At 54.2% G+C, this 22,371-nt stretch overlaps 2 protein-coding genes across 10 annotated transcripts in view; one reads left to right on the top strand and one right to left on the bottom strand.

Annotated features, from left to right (window-relative positions):
- Positions 1-4,594: 4,594 nt before the first annotated feature.
- Positions 4,595-19,658, bottom strand: CELF3 (CUGBP Elav-like family member 3). 9 transcript variants are annotated; one of them, XM_032267357.1, is made up of 15 exons: positions 19,452-19,502; positions 18,559-18,664; positions 17,253-17,335; positions 12,884-13,069; positions 11,933-11,981; positions 11,425-11,553; positions 11,142-11,221; positions 9,924-10,067; positions 9,642-9,783; positions 9,292-9,441; positions 8,823-8,888; positions 8,376-8,516; positions 7,979-8,122; positions 7,199-7,335; positions 4,595-5,648 (listed from the first exon to the last, which is right to left on the bottom strand). In XM_032267357.1, the coding sequence occupies exons 5-14, from the start codon at positions 11,979-11,981 to the stop codon at positions 7,208-7,210; spliced, it is 1,173 nt and encodes a 390-aa protein (XP_032123248.1). In that variant the 5' UTR covers positions 12,884-13,069; positions 17,253-17,335; positions 18,559-18,664; positions 19,452-19,502; the 3' UTR covers positions 4,595-5,648; positions 7,199-7,207. The 9 variants fall into 9 exon arrangements, 8 of the variants coding, with proteins under 8 accessions (XP_032123248.1, XP_032123249.1, XP_032123241.1 ...); XM_032267358.1 differs by having other exon boundaries at positions 11,425-11,550; XM_032267350.1 differs by lacking the exon at positions 12,884-13,069 and having other exon boundaries at positions 19,452-19,658.
- A 390-nt stretch (positions 19,659-20,048) lies between these two features.
- The window catches only part of RIIAD1 (regulatory subunit of type II PKA R-subunit domain containing 1), a 16,506-nt gene continuing 14,183 nt past the window's right edge, over positions 20,049-22,371 (top strand). The window contains exons 1-2 of the mRNA XM_032267485.1: positions 20,049-20,216; positions 21,940-21,958. Of these exons, the coding sequence (XP_032123376.1) occupies positions 20,049-20,216; positions 21,940-21,958 (187 nt within the window). The remainder of the gene's footprint in view (positions 20,217-21,939; positions 21,959-22,371) is intronic.

Below are 22,371 nucleotides of genomic sequence, written 5' to 3'. Positions count from 1 at the left end.
ATTCCTTCTTCTCCTTTAGATCTCAGAGGTGATTGAGCTTGCCCATCTTATCTGCAAGCTTGCACAAAAATCCTTTGAAGATTGACAGGATTCCTTTCCCAGCCTATGGAGATCGAGCCTGGCAGAGCCCTTGGGACAGATCTCAGCAGTGGTCCCTCCTCCCCACCCCCAGCAACATGTGTATGCTTTTTCAGGTAACTCGGGAAAGTTTTTCTCCTTGGGATCTGGACTGAAAGGAACACATTATGACTATTGAATGTCCAGTACAAAACTAGGTACTCTGGGTGGCCATACTCTGCCCTGAGCTCACAGTCCTGAGAAGAACGGTGGTCCTACTGCCTTTTGCCTTTACAGAGGCATATCAGGTGCTGGGGCCTAACTACCTACTCTCAGGAGTACCTGTTCCTCTCTGCACCTTTATTTATGAACTGACTCTGGTCTGAAAAGCTCAGCATTTGTGGTGGATGAGACATTTTAATTTTTTTATAAAGCTTCATTTATTATTATTTTTATAACTTCCGACCACATGCTTTTGTTCCCTAATTAATGACCCTTAACTGGCAACCATAAGAGGAAGGACCATTTTGGCATTTTGTTTGGCAGTTTGGGGAGAGACGTTATTCAGGGGCTCATTCATTCACCCATCCGTTAGCTTTGGATATTTAAAATCCAAGAAACACTACTGTGCTAATGGAGGGGGGGAAATGTTATCTTTCATAAGCTAAGAATCCATAAAGAAGAAAAAAGTGGAATTCCGGAATCAGAGTTAAGTGGTTAAAGTCAAACATTTATTAGGTATCTGCTGCTGGGGGTGGGGTGGGGAGATTGTGTGAGATACTGCAACAGACACAAAAGCAAACACTTCTGCCAGCTTGCAGGCTCACAGAGGGATAAGACACTTGCATATGGCCACGATACACAGCAGTGAAAGGTTTAAGTGCCATGAGGACTAGAAACGGAAGGAGAAAGACCTGTGGATGAGGGCCGCTAAGATTTTCATGAAGAGCGTAGTGTTTAAGGTGAACTGTTTTAGCCTGAGAAGGATTTCAACAAGAAGGCATTCAACAAACATGTTGAGCCGTTATGTGCCAGACACTGTAGTAATTGGGAATGAAAAGACATGGGCGAAAAGGGACCAGACTTGCCCAAAGAACAATGAAGAGTCCCCTTTGGGTATGTGCAGGAATGAAGTGGAAAGTAAGGCTTTGAAGATGGCTGCCTGAGGTGTTCTATTGAAAAAAAAAAAAAAAAAAAAAAAAAAAAAAACAGAGAAGTTTTGTTTTTGTTAGCTGCAGTTTAGAAAGATGGCTGCTTCAGAACATAGACAGAAGGACCAATTAGGAAATTGATGTGATTACTCAGTTAATAAATGTAGGCAGTGATAATTGAAAAGAGGGAAATGATAGGAGAAAGTTTGGGGAAGTAAAATCTTTAATGATTTAATACCATTGAATTTATGTGAGGGTAGTAAAAACTCTTCAGGTTTTATGTCTATGTGACTAGAAAATAGAAATATGGGAGTTGGGGCTTTATGGGAGAAAATGTTTTAGCTTTGGACCTGTGATGATTTAGATACAGATGGGAAATCCAGTATAGATGTCCAACAGTCATTTCTTAATTTCTTTTAAATTTTATTTTTTATTTTATTTACTTATTTTTTAATAGAGACGGGGTTTCGCCATGTTGGACAGGCTGGTTTCGAACTCCTGACCTCAAGTGATCCACCCGCCTTGGTCTCCCAAAGTGCTGGGATTACAGGCATGAGCCACCGCGCCTGGCCCATTTCTTATTTTCTAAGCAATGTCTAATGTTTGGAGTACTGTGTAGGGTGACAAGGATACAGTGCTGGACAAAGCAGAGCAGGTAGTAAATGTTGGTGAATTAACTTTTAAAAGAGAACTCTTTGGCTTCTTGGGAGAACAGATTGTAGGAAAGCAGGAGAAGAAACCAGAGACAGATGACAGCAATGTGATACGGACAGTGTTGATGGCTGTGGAGACGCAGAGACATGAGTAAGTAAATCAGCTGAATGCTATAGAGGTAGACTCAGCAGGGCTTTGCAGTTGGATCAGGGAGGAGACGTGAGAGAAAGGGTGTGATCCAAGTTCTGGCTTGAGTGGGTACATAGTGGTGCAACTTACTAATGATGAAGACTGAGGGAGAAAAAGTAACACCAAAATTGAGTTCAGGACAGAAATTAGGCTAGAAACATTATCACTGGGACTTGGTTTTCATCAAGCAGATGAGAGGATGCAATATACTAAAGGGAAACCAGCTTTATGAGGAGCAAGAAGCAGCTGGCTGCTCTGTGAAATAGACTGAAAGAGGGGCCAGAGACCAAGGGTCTTAGTAGAACCAGGAGTTTGCGTCAGGGCTATTCAAGTCACCAGATTTGGAGAAGAGAATGAGGCTTGGCCATGAGTGGGAACTGCTTCAGTCACAAATACCTGAAGCCAAGGCTGTGAAAGGCTTTGACATTTTAGCAGGAGAATTTAAAGACAAAGGAAATACTGAAAGAGAGGCTGGCTCTCAGGTCAACAGTGTCCCACCCAAAGAGATAGAGACACCTGGCATTACGTTTATGCTTCCAAAGCTTTAGAAATACAGAAAGTGGGTGGGACATGTGGAAGGAATTATTTAGGGCTATGTCCCCCCAGCGTCGTCTCATCAGCTTAATCTCCCTAACTAAGGATATTTTTCTAAATTTCTGCTTTCATTTCTACAACTGAAAGATCCCTTCTATCCCTGCCATTAGTCAGCTCCACTCTTCTGGCTCAAGAAGTTATTTTCCTTCTCTTCCCTTTATACTGCCATTAACATTTGAACATAACTTGATTATTTTAGAAGAAACAGACAGTAAAGGTAGCCATTGGTGCTGCAGGAGGGGCTGCCACACCAAGGCACCACCCGAAGTCTGCGAAGATGCCAGGAAGGAGGTGGCTTCTCAGTCCTGTTGCCACCCCTACCCCCCAGGAGAGAACCCCCGGGTCAGTGAATCACTCTGGGAGATGGCCTTTAGTCTCAAACCCACCTTCCATCTTTCTATCCTGAAGTTGAGGCAGCTCTTGGGGAAACTGGTAGATATTAATCTGCAGGGCTGACTCCTGTCCTCCTTGCTACACAGGCTTTTCCTCATCTCTGAGCATCTGAGCACACCCACACACACTTACCGCTCTGTGTCATCGAGACTTCAGATGCTGTCTACTTGGCTAAGAATACTGGCTGGATTCTTCTCCTTTGTAAGGTCCCATTTCTGATCTTTACCAATCCAAAAGACACTCCCCCCCCACTCCCGCCCCACCGAAACTATGTCCACATATATATCTGCATAGTATTTCACATTTTGTTTCTCTGTTTAACTGTTCTTACTTTGAGGTCAATTAAGAGAAGTAGAAGTACAGAGCAGGGATCTGCGGGTGAGTTGGGATTTACTGTTGTGCCTTCACAGAACGCTGACCTGAGGCCAGATCAGAGCCGGAAGTTAAGCAGTTTATAAGAAGGGACATACTAAGGGTGGGGTAGCAGCCCAGAAGCACATGTGCCATGACGTCAAAGATGACACCTGTGTGATCCTAAGTCTGCCCTAAAGCAGCTCACAGAGAAGAATCTGGGAAGTGGAGGGACCTTAGGGCTTGTGTAGTCCACCCTCTACCTGAGGACTCACTGCTAAGCGTGCTTGCTACTTCTTGGGATCTTTGCGTCAGGTCAAAGAACAGGTAAGAGAACATCATGGGCTTTGGAGTCTGACAAACTGGGTTCGGCTCCTACAGCCGTGCCTTACTGGCTTCGTGACTGCAGGTAAGTTAGTCAACCTTCCAAGCCTCCTTTTCCCATCTGTAAAATTATTTCCTACCTAGGCTGGGCATGGTGGATCATGCCTGTAATCCCAGCACTTTGGGAGGCCAAGGTGAGGTTTGCTTGAGCCCAGGGGTTCAAGTCCAGCCTGGGCAACACGGCGAGTCCCTGTCTCCAAGAAAAACCATTTTTTAAAATTAGCTGGGCATGGTGGCACACACCTATAGTCCTCACTACTTGGGAGTTAGGAGGATCACCTGAGCCAGGAGTCTGAGGCGAAGTGAGCTATGAATCACTGTCACACTTCAGCCTGAGTGACACAGTAAGACCCTGTCTCACAATAAATAAAGGAAACTATTATCTTGCCTCACGGGGTTGTTGGGTGGTAAAATGAGGAAATGCACAATAAGGGCCTGGAACAGAATCACATGTGGAGCAGTGGTTAGTAAATGGTGGTGTTACAGCTGGCTCCCAGTACCCACACTGGCCTCTGCAGAAATGGAGGTCCAGACGTGAGACGGCAAGTCTCCGCCTTCGGAAGGACAGGGCTAGATACAGAGGAGAGCCCTGGACAGGGGAGATCTTGTGCCCAACTCTGCAGGACATTCCAGAATTAAGCCCCAAAGAAGGGCTGAAGGATAGGATCGTGAAGCCATGAGCAAGGCCTGGATGCTGCTCTAAAGCAAGGGCCCAGCCTTCCCTAATGGAATTTTCTCTCTCAAACCTCATTCTCTACCTCCCTCCCCCTTCCCGTGTGGGTAGGGAACAATCCCCTACCCTCAACCTTCCAAGACTCTTATTTGATGCTTTTAAACTTTTTTCTTTATTTAGACAGAAAAGACCAACTCTTTAAAAGTAAAATGCAATAAATAAATAAGTTACGCATAGAGAACTGTCTGAAACTGACTCCCCGGTCTCCCTTTACCACTCCCACCCCCCACCCCATTTTCTTTTCCCTAAAACCTCTTTCTAAAGAAAATGATCAGGTAATAAACCCCTTTACCCCTCCCCACACCCCTCCTCCCAATACCCAATTACCCCCCAAAGCAAAGGGAGAAATTAAGAGAGAGAGAAAAAAATCCAAGGGCAACATTGTCTAAACTCCCAGAAAGAGAGATGGCAGCGTCCGGGCCAGGCCGGGCGGGCTGGATAACGCACGGGTGGTAGTGGTATTTACACGGAGGGAACCAGCAGAGACTGTAAACATTTTTAGGGGTTCAGGGAAAGGTCTTTTCCTCGTGAAAGGAGGAGGGTCTCTGTGGCTGACTGGCAGAGAGGCAGCCCTCAGGGCTCCCCCACACCCTCCTTAGAGGGGGCCCTTGGGGGAGGCAGTGAGTTTTAGGGCTGGGAGCCCAGGAGTTAGGGATATCCTACCTCTAAGCTGAGGGTGGAGGGGAGTGAGAGCCAGCTTCCAAGAAACCCCTAGTGTGGGGAAGAGGCTGGGGTGAAGGTGGGCTGGGAGTGTGTGGCAGGCCCCTGCAGCTCTTCTGAGGCCTGCACGGGTAGAACAGGCCCACTGGTGGGGGAGGCAAGTACAAACGCTGGGCACAGAAGGCCTGTCACAGGAGCCCAGCAGAAGGCAGTTACCCCGGAACCTTCAAGCCTGTTCCCCTCGCTCCCTCACAAAGGCCAAAAGGGCACCTAGGAAGAAGCTGGCCCTTGGAGCCAGGGAAGCATAGCCACGGCCCTTCAGAGAGGCAAGGGGTGGGAGGGGCTGGTGTCTTGTGCCCCCCAGGGCCACGAAGCATGTTTGCCCCCGGAGCCCAGTCAAGGCCCAGGGCAGGTGTGCAGAGAGGGCTGGGCCCAGTCGTGGGAAGAGGGTGTGAGGCGCCCCTTCCTCTGGATCTCCAGACCTGTGAAGGAAGAAATACGGGTGAAGCATGGGTAAGAGACCACCGATGCGGGTCACGGGTTCTGGGGGAGGGGAGGACTCTGGGGTGGGTGACAGCATTTAGGATGGGGCTGCCTGAGGAAGGCAGGTCATCAGAAAGGCCTCAGTCCAAACCATCTGCCCGCACCCCCCAGCCATGAGAGCAGGGATACAGGAACAGGAGAGAAGGGGCGAACCATGGAGGAAACCAAAGGATATCAGGAAGGAAATAGTCAGACAGCCTGTGAGAAAGTAAAGACTGGAGGGGGAGAGGCAGAGATGACAGCAGACAGGCAGGCAGAGAAATGGAGAGAGAGAGAAGGGGGTGCATGTGAGAGACAGACACCTGGAAAAAGAAAGGGAACATCTGCAGAGAAGGCCAGGGTGGAACCTAGGTCAGGGCTCAGGGATGGAGTCTCATGGGGTGAGAGCACCCCCAGCCCCCAGGCAGTGCTCTCATTCCTTTTTGGAAAGGAACACAGAAAGCAAGAGAGAAATGCACAGAACACAGACCACAGTCACCAACCACTGTAGACCAAGCACGTCCCGCGAGCTGCCCCCGGCCCTCACCTTGGGCTTGGGGCTGCTTCCCTCCGCGGCCCCTCCCCAAATAACAAACAATCGGCTCCAAAGACAACACGCTCGTTCCATGCAACTTACAGGGGCCCGGAGCAGGGGTCCGGGGATGGGGGCTTCGGCCGACAATGGACACGGGCCCTGGGCTGGGGGGGCCCCCAGGGTGGGGGGAGTTAAGCAGCCAGGATTGGGGGGGAAAGGGGAGAAACAGAAAATGTGGGTATTTTTCTTGGGTTGTGTGTTTTCAAGGGTTTGGTCCGAAGGAGATTAAACAGTGTGAAAGTAACCAAGGCTTCCAGCTTTGTGGCTGAGGTTGAGGTGGAGGCCAGCAATGGGGTGGAGGGACCTGGCAGGTAAACTTCACAGGCAGCGCGACATTTCAGCCTCTTCCACCTAAACCAGAGCGACTCCCAAGAGGCCAGGAAATGGGCTCCCCCAGTCTGTCCTGTGTACTCTGCTGCCCCATGGGTCTGCTGCTACATGGGAAAAATCACCTGCAGTCCAGGGCAACAAGGGCCAGATGTCCTCACTTTTCAGGACAACAGAGATTCTAGGACCAAGAATTCTAGGGCCCTCTGGCACTCTCCACCAGCCCCCTTAATCCTCCAGTCCTGTTCCCCTAATTCCACTCCAGCCCGAAGGAAAGCCAGAGACACACACAGACATGGACACTGACCAGACAAACGACCAGATATTGTGGAAGGTCCAGGGAGTGGACACAGATACAGACAAAGACTTGGCTCTTTCTGGGGTCACAGAGGGTGTGTGTATGTGTGTGAGAGAGAGAAAGAGTGACTCAGATTATTGAAAAACAGCTGAGGGAGCTGCCCCAGTCCCCTGCTTCAAGTGCCCAGAGTCAAGGGTGGGGTGGGCATCCTGAGGATGGACAGTCGATCGAGGGCCCTGGCTGCAGTGTGGAGCTGGGGAGGGAGGCCACGACAGAGGCACGGGACCCACCTGGGGGCCTCAGTAGGGCCGGTTGGCATCCTTAGGCCGCTTTAGCTGGACTTTGAGGCGCTTCATGCCGATCTGGAAACCGTTCATGGCCTGGATGGCGGCCTGGGCACTGGCTGGATTGTCGAAACTCACAAAGCCTGAGGTGAGAGGGGCATAAGGCCCAGCCCAGCCCCACCTTGCTCTCCTGTGCTTAGGAGACCTCCAGCACTACCCTATGTCTCCCAAGTGTCCCAAATGCCTAGAAAGCTGCCTGCCACAGAGCAGCATTCTGTAGAAATTCGATTGACGGGCTGAATGGATGAATCCAATCCAGCTGCTCAAACTACCATGTGCCTCCCGGCATTCTGTGTTGGTGACCCCTTCCTTGGCCTGGTTAGCTCTGAGTCTGCCCTTTGAAAACAGCTACTTCCAGACCCTAAATGGCTTCTGAAGCAGAGAACATTCCCTTTTCCCCTGAGGCAGCCTTTCAAAGATGTGAAGGCACTAAAACCTACTCCCTAAGCCTGCCTTTGAAAACGAAACATCCCCAGACCATGAGCCTATTTCAGACCTTGTAGGGCATGAATTTGGCCAGTTTTTAAGAGAAAAGATGAAGGAAGAAGAGACGGGCCTGGGCAACAGCTGGTGTGAGATGTTGGGTGTGTCAAAATGGTTCTTTTGTGCTCTTGGATAATCAGGATTTCAAATACTGGGTCCACAGTGACCACAAATGCCTTCACATGTATTAGACCTTCCCCTGATGTGGAGTTCAGCAAAAGATGTGCCATATCATATTCTTACCAAAACATTTGCTCTGATTGGTGGCCCGGTCAACAAAGACTTTGGCTGAGATGACGTGGCCAAAGGGGACAAACATCTGGAGGATCTCTGAGTCAGTGAACTCCTGGGGCAGGTGGTAGATGAAGATGTTGCAGCCATCAGGGCCTGGGTGGCGGCAGAGACGGAAGAGCTCAGTGCCTGGGAGGCACATACTCCAGGAGCACAGGTCCTGGGGAAAGCAGATCTTGGGAGGGCCCTCCAGTCCCAGTCCCCGACAGTGTGGGCCAAGGCTGCAGCCACCCGCTCCCCACTTGCTTTCATCCCAACACGGGCCAAGGGCTGGGCTCAGTGCAGGGCAGTAGGGAGTCCCCGAGCCCATAACAAGGGCATTCCCGTCTCCCAAGGCCCCAGCCAGCACCTTCTCTTTGCTGCTGCTGTTGCTGCTGCTGCTGCTGCTGCTGCTGCTGCTGTTGAGGGGGTGGTGGGGGCTGCTGGGTGACCAGGGCTGGGGGCTGCGGGAACGCAGGCGCAACCAGGCTGTAGGCTGCCGGGTAGGCTGCTGGGGTGAGGAGAACAGAGAGGGCTGATGGGGCTTCCCTGACTCCTGGGCCCTCCCAGCCAATCCTGTCTTACTTCCCCTGGCCCACGCCAGTGGCAGCTGCAGGGCTGAGAGGTTGTCGTGAAAGGAGCTGCCTCAGACCCCTGGATGTGCCGCCCTTAAAGATCCCTCCTCACAGTTGAGCTTGTCAGTGAAGCCTGAAGAGGGTGACTGGCCAGGAGCCAAGAAGCCCACACCCGGTTACTGGGCCGCTTTCCCTCCTGCTTCTCCTCCCACCTGAGCAGGGGCCGGGCTGGGGCACCTCACCTGTGTAGTGCTGCATCCCCGCGTAGGCCTGCTGCAGGGGGTCCACGGGGGCCGCAGGGCTCTGGGCTGGGGAGAGCAGCACAGACCATGAGCATGGGCCTGGCACGCAGTGGGAGCCCCCAGGGCTTTTCTGGGCCGAGACCAGGCAGGTGAGGAGCAGAGCTTCTCTGGGCATGGAGTATGAAGTGAGAAGGTGGAAATGCACAAAGCAGTGGGAAGAGGGGCAAGAGCCCAGCGTTAGGAAGACTTGAGTCTGACTATCTTGCAACCCTGGACAGGTTGCTTCGCTGCTCTACACCTCAGCTTCCTGGTGGAGCCCAACAGGAAGAATCATCCCCGCCCAGGATGGCAGGGCAGGAGGAAGCACCTGTAACCCCCCAAACTGGGAGGGAAGGTGTGTCCTGTCTCCCCAGTGGGAGTGGTGGCTTGGTTGGTTGCTGGGGCGGGGTGGGCAGGCAGAGAGTCCCACCTGGGTAGGGATGAACCCCGTTGGGATACAGAGCATCAGGGGCAGGCTGCCCAGTGGGCTGGGTGGGCACTGGGCTGTAGCCGTTGACGCCCAGGGCAGCCGGAATGGCAGAGACAGGCGTGGCAGCGATGGCAGGAGGGGTGCTGGTTCCTGGGGAGGAGAAAGCGATAGAGACAGAGCAGAGGAGCAGACACACACACAGGCAGAGGACCAGTCAGCAAGTCTTCGGGCAGAAGGGAGGAAGCAGGCCACTCTGACCCCTGAGTCCCTCCCAGACCCCGAGGCTTCCCTGTGCCCCTCCCCACCCCTACCATGCTTAGCTCCCTTGCCCGGGCTTGCTGAAGCCATACCTGAGGATGGGGTGATGGGGGTGGCGATGAGGCCATTGGCATTGATGGCAGCCATGTGCTGCATCTGCACGGCAGCCATGGTGGCCATGGGGCTGAGGTAGGCACTGTGAGCCGCTACCAGGGCCGCCTGCTGCTGCATCAGCTGGTGGGAGAGGAGAGGACAGTGGGGCAGGCCCCCGGTGCCCCCCCGGCCCCCTCCCAAACCTGGACCTTGGCATAGGGAGGGTGGGGGCAAGATACAGGGGGTCAGGAGGGCCAGCCTGGCAATGGGGGCATGCTCACGGCCTGGGTGTAGGCGCTGTAGGCTCCAAACTGGAGGGCAATGGGGCTGAACATGCCCAGCTGGGTGGCCACCTGCTGCATGCGGCGGAGACCTCGCTCCTTCTCAGTGTCAGCAAACTTCACCACCAGGCTGGACGAGGCACCCTGGGCACAGGCCCACATGCAGATCAGAGGCGCAGGCAGGGTCTCTCCTCCCCAGAGCCCTCAGGATCTGGCCTCCATCCCACCCCCTGGCATGGCTTGGCCTCTCTGAGAGGGCAGCCACCATTTTGCATATGACAGATGGAGACATTTTAATCCCACCCTCTCGCTGTGGTAGGATATGCAAGAGGCTAGAAGAAAAATGAGGTCTGTGAAGGCACGTGCTTGCAAAGTGAAAGGCCTGCTGGAATGGAAAAGGCACCATTGGCTTCTCTGTGAGGACTCTGAACCGGAAATCATCCACACCGTGGGTGGCTGCAGCAAATGTTTAATCTCAGGCTTGTCTTCCCTTGTAGCTGCCCTGCGTGCCTGACCACAACTCCTGCCCCCACACCCCAGTCCTCATGGCGTGCCTCAAATCTTAATACTAGTCTGAGCTGAATAGAAACCAAATTGGAGCATTTGCTCCGATGGTAGAATCCCGGAATCTCAAAGCTGGAAGGGGCATAGGGTCATTGGACACAGTTTTCTACCCAATGCTGTGTCCCCTCCACCGAGTACCCGTGAAACACTTGCGCAGCCTTTGCTGAAGAGCTGTGACTTAGGGAAATGCATAGCCTTCTGAGCCACCCAGTGCAAATTTAGAGGTGGGCTCTGCTGGGGAAGCCCCCCCAGAGTGGTCACTGACCTAACGCTGCTGTGCAGGGGCAGGGAAGAAGGGATGCACGTGGGGCCTCTAAGCAAGCATCCTAGTGCCCCAGCAAATGAGGGTGGGGGCTACGGGAAGGCTGGAGAAGAGATGGGGTGAAGGGAGGGCTGGGGAATGGAGGGGGCAGGAGAGGAATGTGAGGGAATTTGGCTGAAGGTGGAGGCGGGGAATAGGGGAAGAGGGGGAGGTGGGAAAATGTCATTTGAAATGTGAGGGTGTTCCTTCCTAGGCAGCTTAGTTCTTCTGCCAGAACATCCTTTCCAATAAATTCGAATAGCCCATCCTGAGTGGACTCCTCCTCTGGGCCAGGGCCTGGCAGGTGGGCGGGGTGGGAAGTAGAGGCCAGGGGGTAGGGGAGCAGGGCTCACTGGCAGGGTCCGGCTGCTGTGAAGGGTGTTGATGGCCGCCTGGGCCTCTGCGTGGGTCTGGAACTTCACGAAGGCGCAGCCTGGAGAGGTTGAGATGGAGGAGGGGAGGGGTAAGCGCCCATTCCCGTTGAGTCCCCTCGGTGGAACCCCATGCTCAGGGAGCCATGGGAGCGGAACAGGAAGGGGAAAGACCAGGTGGGGAAGGGGCAGTGGGTGGCTACCTTTGCTGATGGCGGAACCGGAAGTAGAAGGGCCAGGTGGGGGAGGGGCAGTGGGCGGCTACCTTTGCTGGTGCCGTCTGGCCCCCGGAGCACAGTGCACTCGTCTATGGTCCCGAAGGGCTCGAACATCTTGCGGACGTCCTCATCTGTCTGCTGCTTCCCTAGCATCCCCACAAAGAGCTTCCGGTCTTCTGGGGGGGTAGAGCACAGGAGGAGGGCATGTTCAGGGCCTCCTGGCTGCCTTCCCAGCCCTTCTCCTTCCACCTTTCCCTGGAGCTCCTAACACTACTTTCACCACCCTAGGGGCCGGTGGCTCTAGGGTGTGAATGGGCTGTGGTTGGAGAATGGGGTACAGTTACAGAGGGTGCTCATCCCAGCTCTGAAGAACTTGCACTCCAGCCTGGGCCTCAGTTTTGACATCTCTGCCCCCCAGATCTCACCCCCTCTGACCACACGGACTCTTCAGAACCATCAGGATTTCTCCCTCAAGAAAGGCTACTCCTTGACGACTCTAGGCCTTGGGCCCGGGGGTGGGAGGAGAGGGATAGAGTCCAAAGGCATAGAACCTACCTCCTCGGTTCTCGCTGTCGGCCGGCTTGACCTGGATGGGCCTGTTCATCTGAAGGAGAGAAGAGAAGGCAGCTGCTGGGGACCTCCTCTGAACACCCAAGAGCCCTTCCAGACCAGGCCCTGCAGAGAGACTAGCGGGGCAAGCCCCAGGCCCTCTAAGTTTCTGATGGGAAGGAAGGGACAGGGCCTAATATTGTTTAGGATTAGGGCCTGAGGGGATCAGAGGCGCAGAGAGAGAATGTGGAGGGAGATGCTCATGGGTGCAGCTCCAGGCTCAGGTTGGGCTTCCGGTGACTTAGCCAGGGATGGGTGCTGCTCTCCTGAGTGGGAGAAGGGGGCCCGCGCGTAGGACCCGGGGCCTGAGAGAGAGCCCGACCAAGGGGTGATTTAATAAGAATTGCCTCAATCCTACAAAGTGGGCGCAACAGAGGCCACTCTGTGAAGAAGCCCCAAGGAGGACTGTAGACTGAGGGAAACCCCACAGAGGCCCAGACTTCCTTCCGACCCCTAGAGGTGTGTGTGCCTCTCTTTCTGCCCCCCTGTACCCCTTGACCCCAGGGGGAAGGCATTCGGGCAGCACAAAGGGAGCAGATGCCCAGTCTCCGTGGCAACAGGAGAATGCGCACCATGGCAACCGCCCACTCAGCCTGATTTATCCGTCCCCGTCGCCCTGGCGACCGTGGTGACGTCATCACTTCTGCTGCTCCACACACCCAGAGAAGGAGTGGGGTGGGGGTAGGAACAGGGTATGCTGGGGGTGGAGGATTTGGTGGGGGCTGGGAGGTGGGGGAGGGGCCCAGAAAAGCTTCCTGATTCTGGAGGGAGGCTTGCAGAGCAGGCCCTGCAGGGGCCATCCCAACCCTTCTCCTGCCTCCCTCCTCCAGAGCAAATCCTTGGTGTCTGGAGGGCTCTAAAGGAGGAGTTGCTGTCCCGTGCTCTTTCACAATTTACCCTGTGCACGGAAGTCCTCCAGAGCTCTAACCTCTCCCCGACCCCTGCAGTATCTCCCTTTGTTCAGTCTTCAGTGGAAATGGAGAAATTCCTAGTTCCATTCTCCATGTTCTTGTCTGGTGAGAGGACTCGGAAATTACTCCTGCAGGTTGACTTTCTTAACCAGGGTGGGGAGTATTATAGGAACTGGAGAAAGAGGAGAAGGACTTAGTATTTAATGTCTGAAAATATTTTGCTCTTGAGGACTTTGACAGCTGGAATCACACCTGGTTGCCCCACTCATCTGGCCGTGGGGCAGTAGTTCCAGTGACCAAAAAAATTAAACCATCCATTTACATCCTGAGGGTGAGGCTAGAGGTACCCTCAGGAAAGGCACTGGACCGGGAGTCAGGAGACCTGGGTTTAAGGACTACCCTGCCCTGCCACTTGCTAGCTGGGCGACCCTGGACAAGCTGCTTGTCCCCTCTGGGCCTCTGCTTTTCCATCTGTAAAACAAGGGGGTGGGCCAGGCGATGTCTAGTCAGGTTCCTGTCAGCTCCAGGGCTCCAGCATGTGGAGATCCTGTGTGTGGCATCACTAGTGCCAAGAAGTGCAGAAGCCACCGTTGCCCCTGCCCCTTCTCACCCTGGATCCTCACCCAGGTGTTGCATCACGCCAGTCAGTCTGGCCGATTCCACCAGTTAGGTATTCCCCGCCTTGGACCAAATCTAAGCCCCACCTCAACTGACACCCCTTTCCCAGGGCCCCACCACCCCAAATCTCTGGATCTGAGAGCAGCTGGTGGGAAGGGAGGGTAACAGTCACACAGATCCTCCAGCCAATCTGCCCTCAGCTTTATCGTCCATCAATCTGGGATTATCCCATTCGAGGCTCAATCTCCTTAGGAGTGTGTGCATGTGCGCGTGCGCAGGCAAAGCTTGGGGGCCAGACGCTTGGGGTGCACGGGCTTTCACCTCCTTCTCTCCTGTGCTCTAGCCAAAGCTCTCAGGAAATTCCCTCACTGGCACCTCCGCAGCCAGCCACTCATCCCTAGCCACACCCCACAAGAAGCAGAATCAGAACCAGGGGGCCGGGTGAGGTGGCTCACGCCTGTAATCCAAGCACTTTGGAGTCCAAGGCGGGCGGATCACCTGAGGTCGGGAGTTCAAGACCAGCCTGACCAACATGGTGAAACCCCGCCTTTATAAAAAAAAAAAAAAGAAGAAGAAGAAAAAAAAAAGAACCAGGGTTGCAGCCCCTTATTCTTGTTGCTAGCCCCTTCCCAGCAGGCCTGGGGATTTGCTGTTCTAGATGGAGATGGGAATCTGGGACCCAGAGAGAAAGGATGCAGTTCCTTCCCAGCATAGGCACTTAGGCACAAAAAGAGCATCTTGAGAAATACCCACCGTGGATGTGGATTCTCACAAAGAGACACACAAGTGTACAGACCACAGCAAGGACTACGCTGACAGCAGCCTCCCCCGACACCCTCACAGACAGGACCCTTGGCACCCCAGTGTCCCATTTCCAGCCTCCTTCTTTCGTAGCCTGGCACTTCCTGTGGGGAGCTCAGGCTTTGTTAGCTCAGCTCCGGCACACCTGCCCCCTCCCCTGAGTCCGGCTGTGCCCTGTTTACCTGGCAACCAGGCACAGCGCCTCTCCTCCCTAGCTACTACCCACCAGGTGACAAGCCCTCCCTTGGGCCTCCCAAAGAAGAAGGGGCTATTTATACCCCAAACCAGTATCGCTGAGCTACTCCACCGTGGTCACTTTTAAGGCCCTCATCTTTCTCACCAATAGTAAAAACCCCACTTCCAAGAGGAGCTCACAGTTCTCACAAAATCTAATTGTTTTGAGGGTATAGGCTGGGGTCCTGCCACTTCTGGCTACACCCTTGTTCTGGGCGTCCCAGACCACTCACAGGCCCTCTCCGTGGGCCAGAATCCAACTTCCTGACTGCAGGCAGACAGGGAAGGCCTGTGTCCCTCAAGTGGGATTTTGGTTCAGGGTGAAGGGAGAAGAGCTGGACAGAGGGCAACCCCCACTCCACCGCCTCCAGGAGGCCATACCCTGCCCACAGGACAAGTTCAGAGACCTGCGGCAGAGCCACTCCTGGGAGCTTTTAGGGGAGAGAAGAGGAAATGGGCTCAACAGCTACAGGCCCAGGCCCCACGCTTTTTCTCCCTGCAGCCCAGTGTATCACCCTAGCATTGTGGTGCCTTCTAGATTTTGGGGTGACAGATGGGGAGCAAGGAGAGGGTGCTAAATGTCTCCCATTAAAAAAAAACATGCAGTAGGAAGGCATGGAGATTAAACACAGGAAGAACATAATTATGCAGTAGCTCGCACACTGCACACACGTGTGTGCACACACGCACGCACACGTGCAAATACACTGAGGGGGGAATGCAGGTGGCAGGAGACAACCTAGGGGAGACAAATGGTCACAGACATCCCCACAACTGCCCTGGGTCTGCTCCTTCAAACCCCTTGCATGGGGATCCCTCTTGGAGGATGGAACCCTCATATTTCCTACTGGAAGCTCTCTTAGGTCCCTCTGGATTCTGTCCCCTGGGGCAAGGGCCAAAGTGGAGAATTCAGTGTCACCTGGGAACTCTGGACAAGGGCTAGGCAATCATTAACTGGGGTGCCCTTCTTCCTCACCCCACCCTGGGTTGGACTTCCTCAAGAAGAGCGGGCCTCGGCTCTCCACACCCAGGATGGAGCTCTGCCTGAGCCGCCAGGGCACAGACCCAAGGTAGACGCCCGCAGGTGGTACACATGGCCCTTGGGGCTCATGCCCATTCCCAGGCTGTCTCTCATCCATGTCCCCACTCCCATCCTCTCTACCTTTTCCTCTGACCCCCTCTCATTTCTGCAGGGGCTCCAAGGCAGGGAGACAACAGAAAAAGACAAACAGGATGGAGATGAAAACTGTTGGTTTGTGAGGGGCCTCCACAGAGAAAAGCAGGGAAGGCAAGTTGGGACTGGATGGGGACCGGTCTTCCCAGGGATGCATGTGCCCTCACCCCACACATCTGGCCTGTCAGGAGCTCACGTGCCTGTGCGCACAAACACACGCTCGCCTTGGATCCTGTAGCCTGCTCACACACGTGCACAGGCCCTTAACCCTGGCTGTGGCAGGCAATAGCTATTCTTGCCAGCAGCTGGGATAAGACCGTTGGGAGTGGAGGTGTTGGTGGATTTGCTGCTGTTGGCTTTGCTTTCCTAGCAGTACTCAAAGGTTTGAGGCCACAGAAGGGCCAGGGGGTGGATTTTGAAGTTGGGGTTGGTTGCAGCGGTTCTAATTTTCCCAGGTCCCCACCCACCCTTTGCCCATCTGTTTTGTCTATTTCCCTCTTAGAAAGAGATGGGTAAGCAGCAGCATTCTCCACTTCCCATGTGGGAGAAGGAGTAAAGGCCAGGACAGATGTGTCTCTGGGACCCAGACCCTGCTAAGCAAATGTTTACTGAAGGTGGGGACAGAGTTAGGTCTCAGGAAGGCACTTGCTGGGATTCACAGTCTGGGAGAAAGCATAGCAGACAGATAGCAAAGGGAGTGGGGGCATTCTTTCCCTCCAGCTTCCGTGACTGGGGGAGGGGGACAGTCCAAGGTTTTCTTCCCGCCCTCAGTTGCCAGCCCAGGCTTGGGACAGTCAGCAAGGCTGGCTGGGAAGAAGAAGACACAAAGAGATAGGATCTTGCAGGAGACAGGCCACCTCCGAGGCCACCCCTGTCTCCCTGGGCATACTTGATGGCATCAGGCCTGATCCTTTACAATGTCTGTCCTTGCCCTTGCCTGCTACTCCCAGGCCTACCTCCAGCCCAGACCTGCTCAGGCCCTGCCCTGCCCTGATGCTCTGTGGCTGTGTTCCTGGGGCTCTTCCTGGGAGGCAGAAGGGAGCCTGTCCGAGCTCAAGAACCAGCACCAAGATGCCAATCTAGCCAGCACCAGCTGCCTGTTCTCAAGTCGTAGGCACTCCTCCCTAATCTCACAGCCACCCAGGCTGCCTTTCCAGAGTGACAAAAAAGTGCCTGGGTGCCTTCTGCTCACCCTGATCCACACTTGGTGTCCAGAGACTTTTCCCCACATCTTCCAACCAGCAAGTCCTCCCTCTAGTGTAGCCTCATGGACAGGGGGGGATCTGGGGAAGGGGCTGCATCTGCTCCTGGCAAAAGTCACATTTACTCCATTAATCGCTGCTTTCCTTCTCTTCGGGTAACAAGAAATACATGCGTCTACAGCAAGAAAGACGGATGCTAGAGAGAGAGGAGGACTTCCTGGTGATGAGGAGGCGGAAAATGCATTCAGTGTCTTGGGAGGGTGGTGAGCTTCCTGCCACTTCCACGGCCCTTCCCAGCCCGCGGCCCTGCAAAGGATGGGACTCACCCCTGGAAGAGTCTTCTGTTCGTGCAGGGCGCTCTGGGCCTTCAGGGCTGAATCCCGGGCACAGTATGTCAGGAAGGCACATCCTGAGGAGGGGCAGGGGCAGAGAAACATGGCGGGGGGGTGAGTCCTCCATCTCCCCTCTCTGAAAGGCTTCCTTCCAAAGACCGAGGACTGGGAAGCTTTCCGTTCTTGTCGTCTTCTGCCTGCTGGGGTGGGGAGGTGTCTCCAAGGGGTAGACACTCTGCCCCAGAAGTGAGGCAGACACTGGAGGCCTAAATACGGGTGGTGATGGAAGAGGGAGGACACTTGGGCTGTCGGAAGATGGGCTTTGTGTGGGGAGAGGAGAAGGGGCATGTGACCGCCAGACAAGTACCAGTAATGTGGCTTTCTCTCCCGCCGAGCTGCTCTCCTTTCCCTCTCTCCCTCACCTCCACCTCCCTCCATCGTGGTCACCATCATCCCTCTCTTCTCCCATTTTCCCCATTTCCTCAGCTCTCCCCCACTCCCACATAGGCAGGTGGAGGGTAGAGAGTAAAATAGAGAAGGGAAGGGAAGAGCAGTTAGCCACACGATTGCTTCTTCCCTGTGCCAGGTGGAGGGGGAGCTAGAGTGGCCCCTGGGATCCGTGGTGCATGGAGATCTTCAAGTGCTGACACCGACCGCCCCCCTCAACCCCCTGCTTCTTAGCTGCACAGCCCGGCCCTGGGCCCTTGGGTAGGCCTGAGGAACACCCTCCCTTCTTCCTCACTCTTAACTTCCTAAGCCTCCCACACTTTCCAGATCGTTAGCAATCTCCAGCCTTCATGCTGCGCTTTCTAGTCCCTCTCTTTACTGCTGGAGCTGCCCTGCCCAGTCCAGCTCCATGCTTCCCACATTGAGCACCTGACCCTGGGTCTTGACCCCCCATCCCAATATTATCCAGGTTGCTCAGATTCTCAGTCTTGCTGCACACACACACACACACACCCCTGCCCAGCTCCTTATCTCCCAAACCAGCTCTCTTGTCCCTCCATTCTTTCTTGAATTCATCCCACACGACATCAACACCCCCCCACCATGTCTGGGATCCACATCTTTGCAGCCCTCCTGACAACTCTTCACCCAAAAGAGGCCCTCCTTAGTCCTTCACCCGGGTTTCCTGATCACTCTAGCTGAGTTCTTTTTCAGCTCCTCCATCCACTTTCCCCAGCCTTGAACTCTTCTCTTTCCACGTCAGCCCTTCCCAGCCACTCCACCCCTCCAGCCTGGTTTTCCCCACCCCTAGCCTCCCGGCCCACCCCAGCCTCTCAGCCTGCCTGACCCTCACCCTTGTGCAGCCCGGTGTACTTGTCCTTGATGACAGTCAGCTCGAAGATCCGACCAAACTGTTCGAAGATGGGCTTCAGGTCCTTCTCCTCCAGATGCCTCGGGATCTGCCCCACAAACAGCTTGATGGCATCCGGCTCCTTCATTGAGGCGGCCCAGGAGGAGGGGCCGAGGGGATCAGGGAGAGGCCCAAAGGCCAAGGGGAGCTGCCCAGCAAGGAGACAAGTGGTGGGGGCCGGGGCCCCAGCCAGGGCTGGCTTTCCCTTTGGCCCCCAACCACGCTGCTGAGCAGAGGGGCGGCTCTTCACACAAAGGAGGCCCAGGGAGTTGAGGGCTAGGGGTCAGGGGTCTAGGCAGATGCTGTCATGCCACCAGGGGGCATAGCCCAAACAAACGATCTCCCTCCCAGAGATCTGGCAAATGTCCCAGGATGGGGGTGAGTGTGGCCAAGACCTGGAGCGTGAGGTGGTAGCCTGGGTGCTGGGGCTTACAGAGCTGGGAACTGGGAGTTGAGATGGGAGCTGAAGGTGGGGAAAGGGCCTGAGGAGGGTGATGGGGAGGAGACTGAGGGGTTAAGGGGCCTGCTATGGTTGCCAGCAGCGTCAGTGACGGGGGCCCACTCCTGATGTGGAGCAGGTGAATCTCTCGTTGGCTTCCCTGGGGAGGACACCTCCCCTGTGGCGGATCCTTCTGCTGGGTCCGAAGATCCCTGATGCCAGATGCTTGATCTCTGATGGCGGCAGGGCTCCAGGGGTCCCTTTTGCCCTGCTGCCCCCCTTCAGGTCCTCCCCTCAGCCCCCCTCCCACCCCCACCCCGGTCCCCGGGCCCCGGGCCCCGGGCCTGGGCTGCTGCCGGCTGCTCCCGCCGCTGGGGCTGCCTGCTTTCCCGGTCACCTGGGTCCCGGAGCTCTGCTCTCCGGCCGCGCTCTCCTCAACAAAAACCTCCCCCCTCCACACCCCCCTCCCCACTCCCACCTCCTTTCCCCTGACATCAGTGATGTCAGTCTCAGGGGTCGAATACAAATTCTCTACCCTAGAGAGGGACGCACAATCCAGGCAAGAGCCACGCCCTCTCTCTATCGCCATCCTTCCTGACTCCCTTCCCGCCCCCAGAAGAGCAGCTGGTCCTGTTGATAATAACCCTTCCCCCATCTTACTCCCCAGTCAGGAGTTGGGCAAAGCACTAAGATGGAGAATTTATAGAGGAACCCTAAAGTGGGGTCCATTGTTCCGGGGGCTGGAGCTGTCCCCGGTGCTGGAAGACTCAGGAGATGGGGGTTGGGGGAAAGAGGGGAGCCCGGCATCTGGGGAGCCCTGAGAGTAGAGAGTCAAGGAAAGAAGTGAGGGGAAAGAAAATGGGATAGGACGGTTGGGCAGACTGAAGGGGAAGGAGGTGTAGATGGAGAGGGAAGCAGGTCGCACAGTCTGGGGGAAAAAGAAAAAAATGTAGAGAGGAAAAATGGAAAGTAAGGTGGGGAAGGGGAGAGCAGGATGAGACGAATGCAGAAAGAGAGCTGTACATTTTCCAGAAAAGAAATCAAGAAAAACGATAGCTTTCTGGCATTTGCCGACTCCCCCTTCTCTCCCTCTGGGGGGGTTTGTGTGTATAAGTGCGTGGGCAGGAAGGCCGTGGAGGCGGCACGGCAGGCGCTCTCACTTGTAAGCTCCTTGAAGACCAGGACACCGTTTAATTCAGCATCTTACTGTTCACAGTGTCTAGCACCCTGTCTTGCTCATGCGTAGCAGGCGCTTAACAAACACTTCATGCAAAAAACCACTTGACACAGTGGATTCCTGATTCCTTCAGTGGGAAGAACCACAGCTGTCAAGCTCCCCCCCTTAGGATGCAGAAACCCAATTACTCTTTCCTTTGCTTCTTTCTTCAGTGGGGTTCCTTGGGTGGGACTCAAATTGAGTCAGGTAGCACAGAGGAGCAGGGGAGGCACATTCGGGGACCATTGCTCCCCTGAACATGGATACTTCTATGATTGGCAGGCTCCAGGATCTGGAGGGAGCTTGACCCCTCCATGCACTGGGCCCACTCAGAGCATGCCCTCAGTGCAGGGATTATCTGCAGACATCAAACCTTGTCAGTGGTGCCAGCCCTTGCTTTCGTCAGTGCTCAGCATCGGGTGGGGCTCTAGGCTTTTGTACAGCACCCTGCCTTCTTGTCATTCCCTTCTTTACCCGGGGTGGGGCTGCTGTTTCCACAGAGGCACTCGTGTCTCTGAACTGTGTCCCAGCCGAATCCCAGGAACCCCCATTCCTGAGCTAGCACGGCAGGCCGTCTTCTCTTCTGGAAGGGAAATAATAGTAACAGCCAGTGCTTACATGGCTCTTACAGTGTCCCAGGCTTTGTGCCAAGTGCTTTATATTTACTAACTCCTAAACCCTCACCACCCCCCTATGATGTAGATTTTGTCATTATCTCCAAATAGAGAAGAGGTAACCAAGACACAGAGCTGAAATAACTTGCCAAAAGCCATGTAGCTAGAAAGAGGTCTAGCTGAGATTGGAGCCCTGGCAGTCTGGCTCCTGAGTCCACGCATTTAACTCCCACATCAAACGTTCCTCTTAGGAATGGGGGCAGTGGTAAAGTCTGGCCTTTTTTCATCTTCTGTCTCCATTTAAGCCCTGGATGAGAGAGAGCCCTTCTTTTTTTGGCTTCATTCTGTTGTCACCTCTCATCCTTCCTTGGCCTGTTTTTTTGTTGTGGCCTGGAGCCACATTCTCACAGGTGCTTGCATTTGAGGGAATGTGTATGGGTGCAGACTTGATTACAGTTCCTCACATGGATGCTCAGGTCCCCCCCTGCAGGGTCCCCTAAAATGGGGTAGCAGTCGGGGTAGGTGCTAGAGGACTCAGTGGTGGGTGCTCAGAAGACACAAGTGGTGGCAGAGCCAGGGAATCACGAAGGGCAAACACATCCTGAAAGTAACTTTCCACTCACCTACCCCACCCCCACTGCTCCTTGCCTTGCCTTCTAATCTGATCTTGGTATTTATGGAGATGCTAAACAGATCATGCCCTCTGAGGATGGAGAAGGGGAAGACCCTATGGCCCTGTTGATCTCATTACTCTATGTCTTCTCAGCAGATCTGCCGCCCTGCTGCTCATTCAGGCTTGGGGCTAATCATATTAATTGAAATATTAAACATTCACAAAAATGAATTAAAGTGAACTCCCCTCACTCCTCCTCCCAGTCAGTAATTGGGGAGACAGCTGCAGGCAGCAAATGCCTCTAGTCCTTTTCTTAGTTTGTGGTCCCTAGATTGAAGGTGTCAGTCTGAGAGAAGAGGCAGGGTTTAGGGGAGAAGAGTGGGACCTCTCATCAGACCCTCCTTGCTGAGTGACTGTGAACACATCTCTGGTGTTCTTTCAGGTCATGGGATGGGAGTCCTGTGAGGTAAAGACAGGGGAACCCTGAGACTCAGATGCCTATTCTGGGGAGTTTCTGTATGGGAGGGAGAGAGGCTTCCAAGTTACTTTCTCTGCCCACCACCTGCAAGCTCACCCTCTTTTTTATTCCTCTGCAGTCAAAGCTAGGTTGCCCTACATACAAAGATTATTGAATTTATAAAGGTAGAGCTCTGATCCTGGTTTTAGATTCTTAGGAAATGAGAAATGCCAGATGATTGGGATATTTTTCAGAAAGGGCAAAAAGTGGCAGTATGTGTGGGCATCAAATAACTGGCTTCACTGACTGAATACAGAGTGAAGACATCTGCAGCAGAATTGATGAGAGTGCACAAAGAATTGATTCTATGACCTTTCTGCCCTCAAGGGGCTTCCACCTCAAGTAGAAAATAAAACA

This window comes from Sapajus apella, unplaced genomic scaffold (genome assembly GCF_009761245.1).
Source record: "Sapajus apella isolate SASKATOON/1434 unplaced genomic scaffold, GSC_monkey_1.0 scaffold169, whole genome shotgun sequence".
In the NCBI taxonomy this organism is placed as follows: Eukaryota; Metazoa; Chordata; class Mammalia; order Primates; family Cebidae; genus Sapajus; species Sapajus apella.
This window is presented reverse-complemented; position numbering and strand designations above follow the sequence as displayed.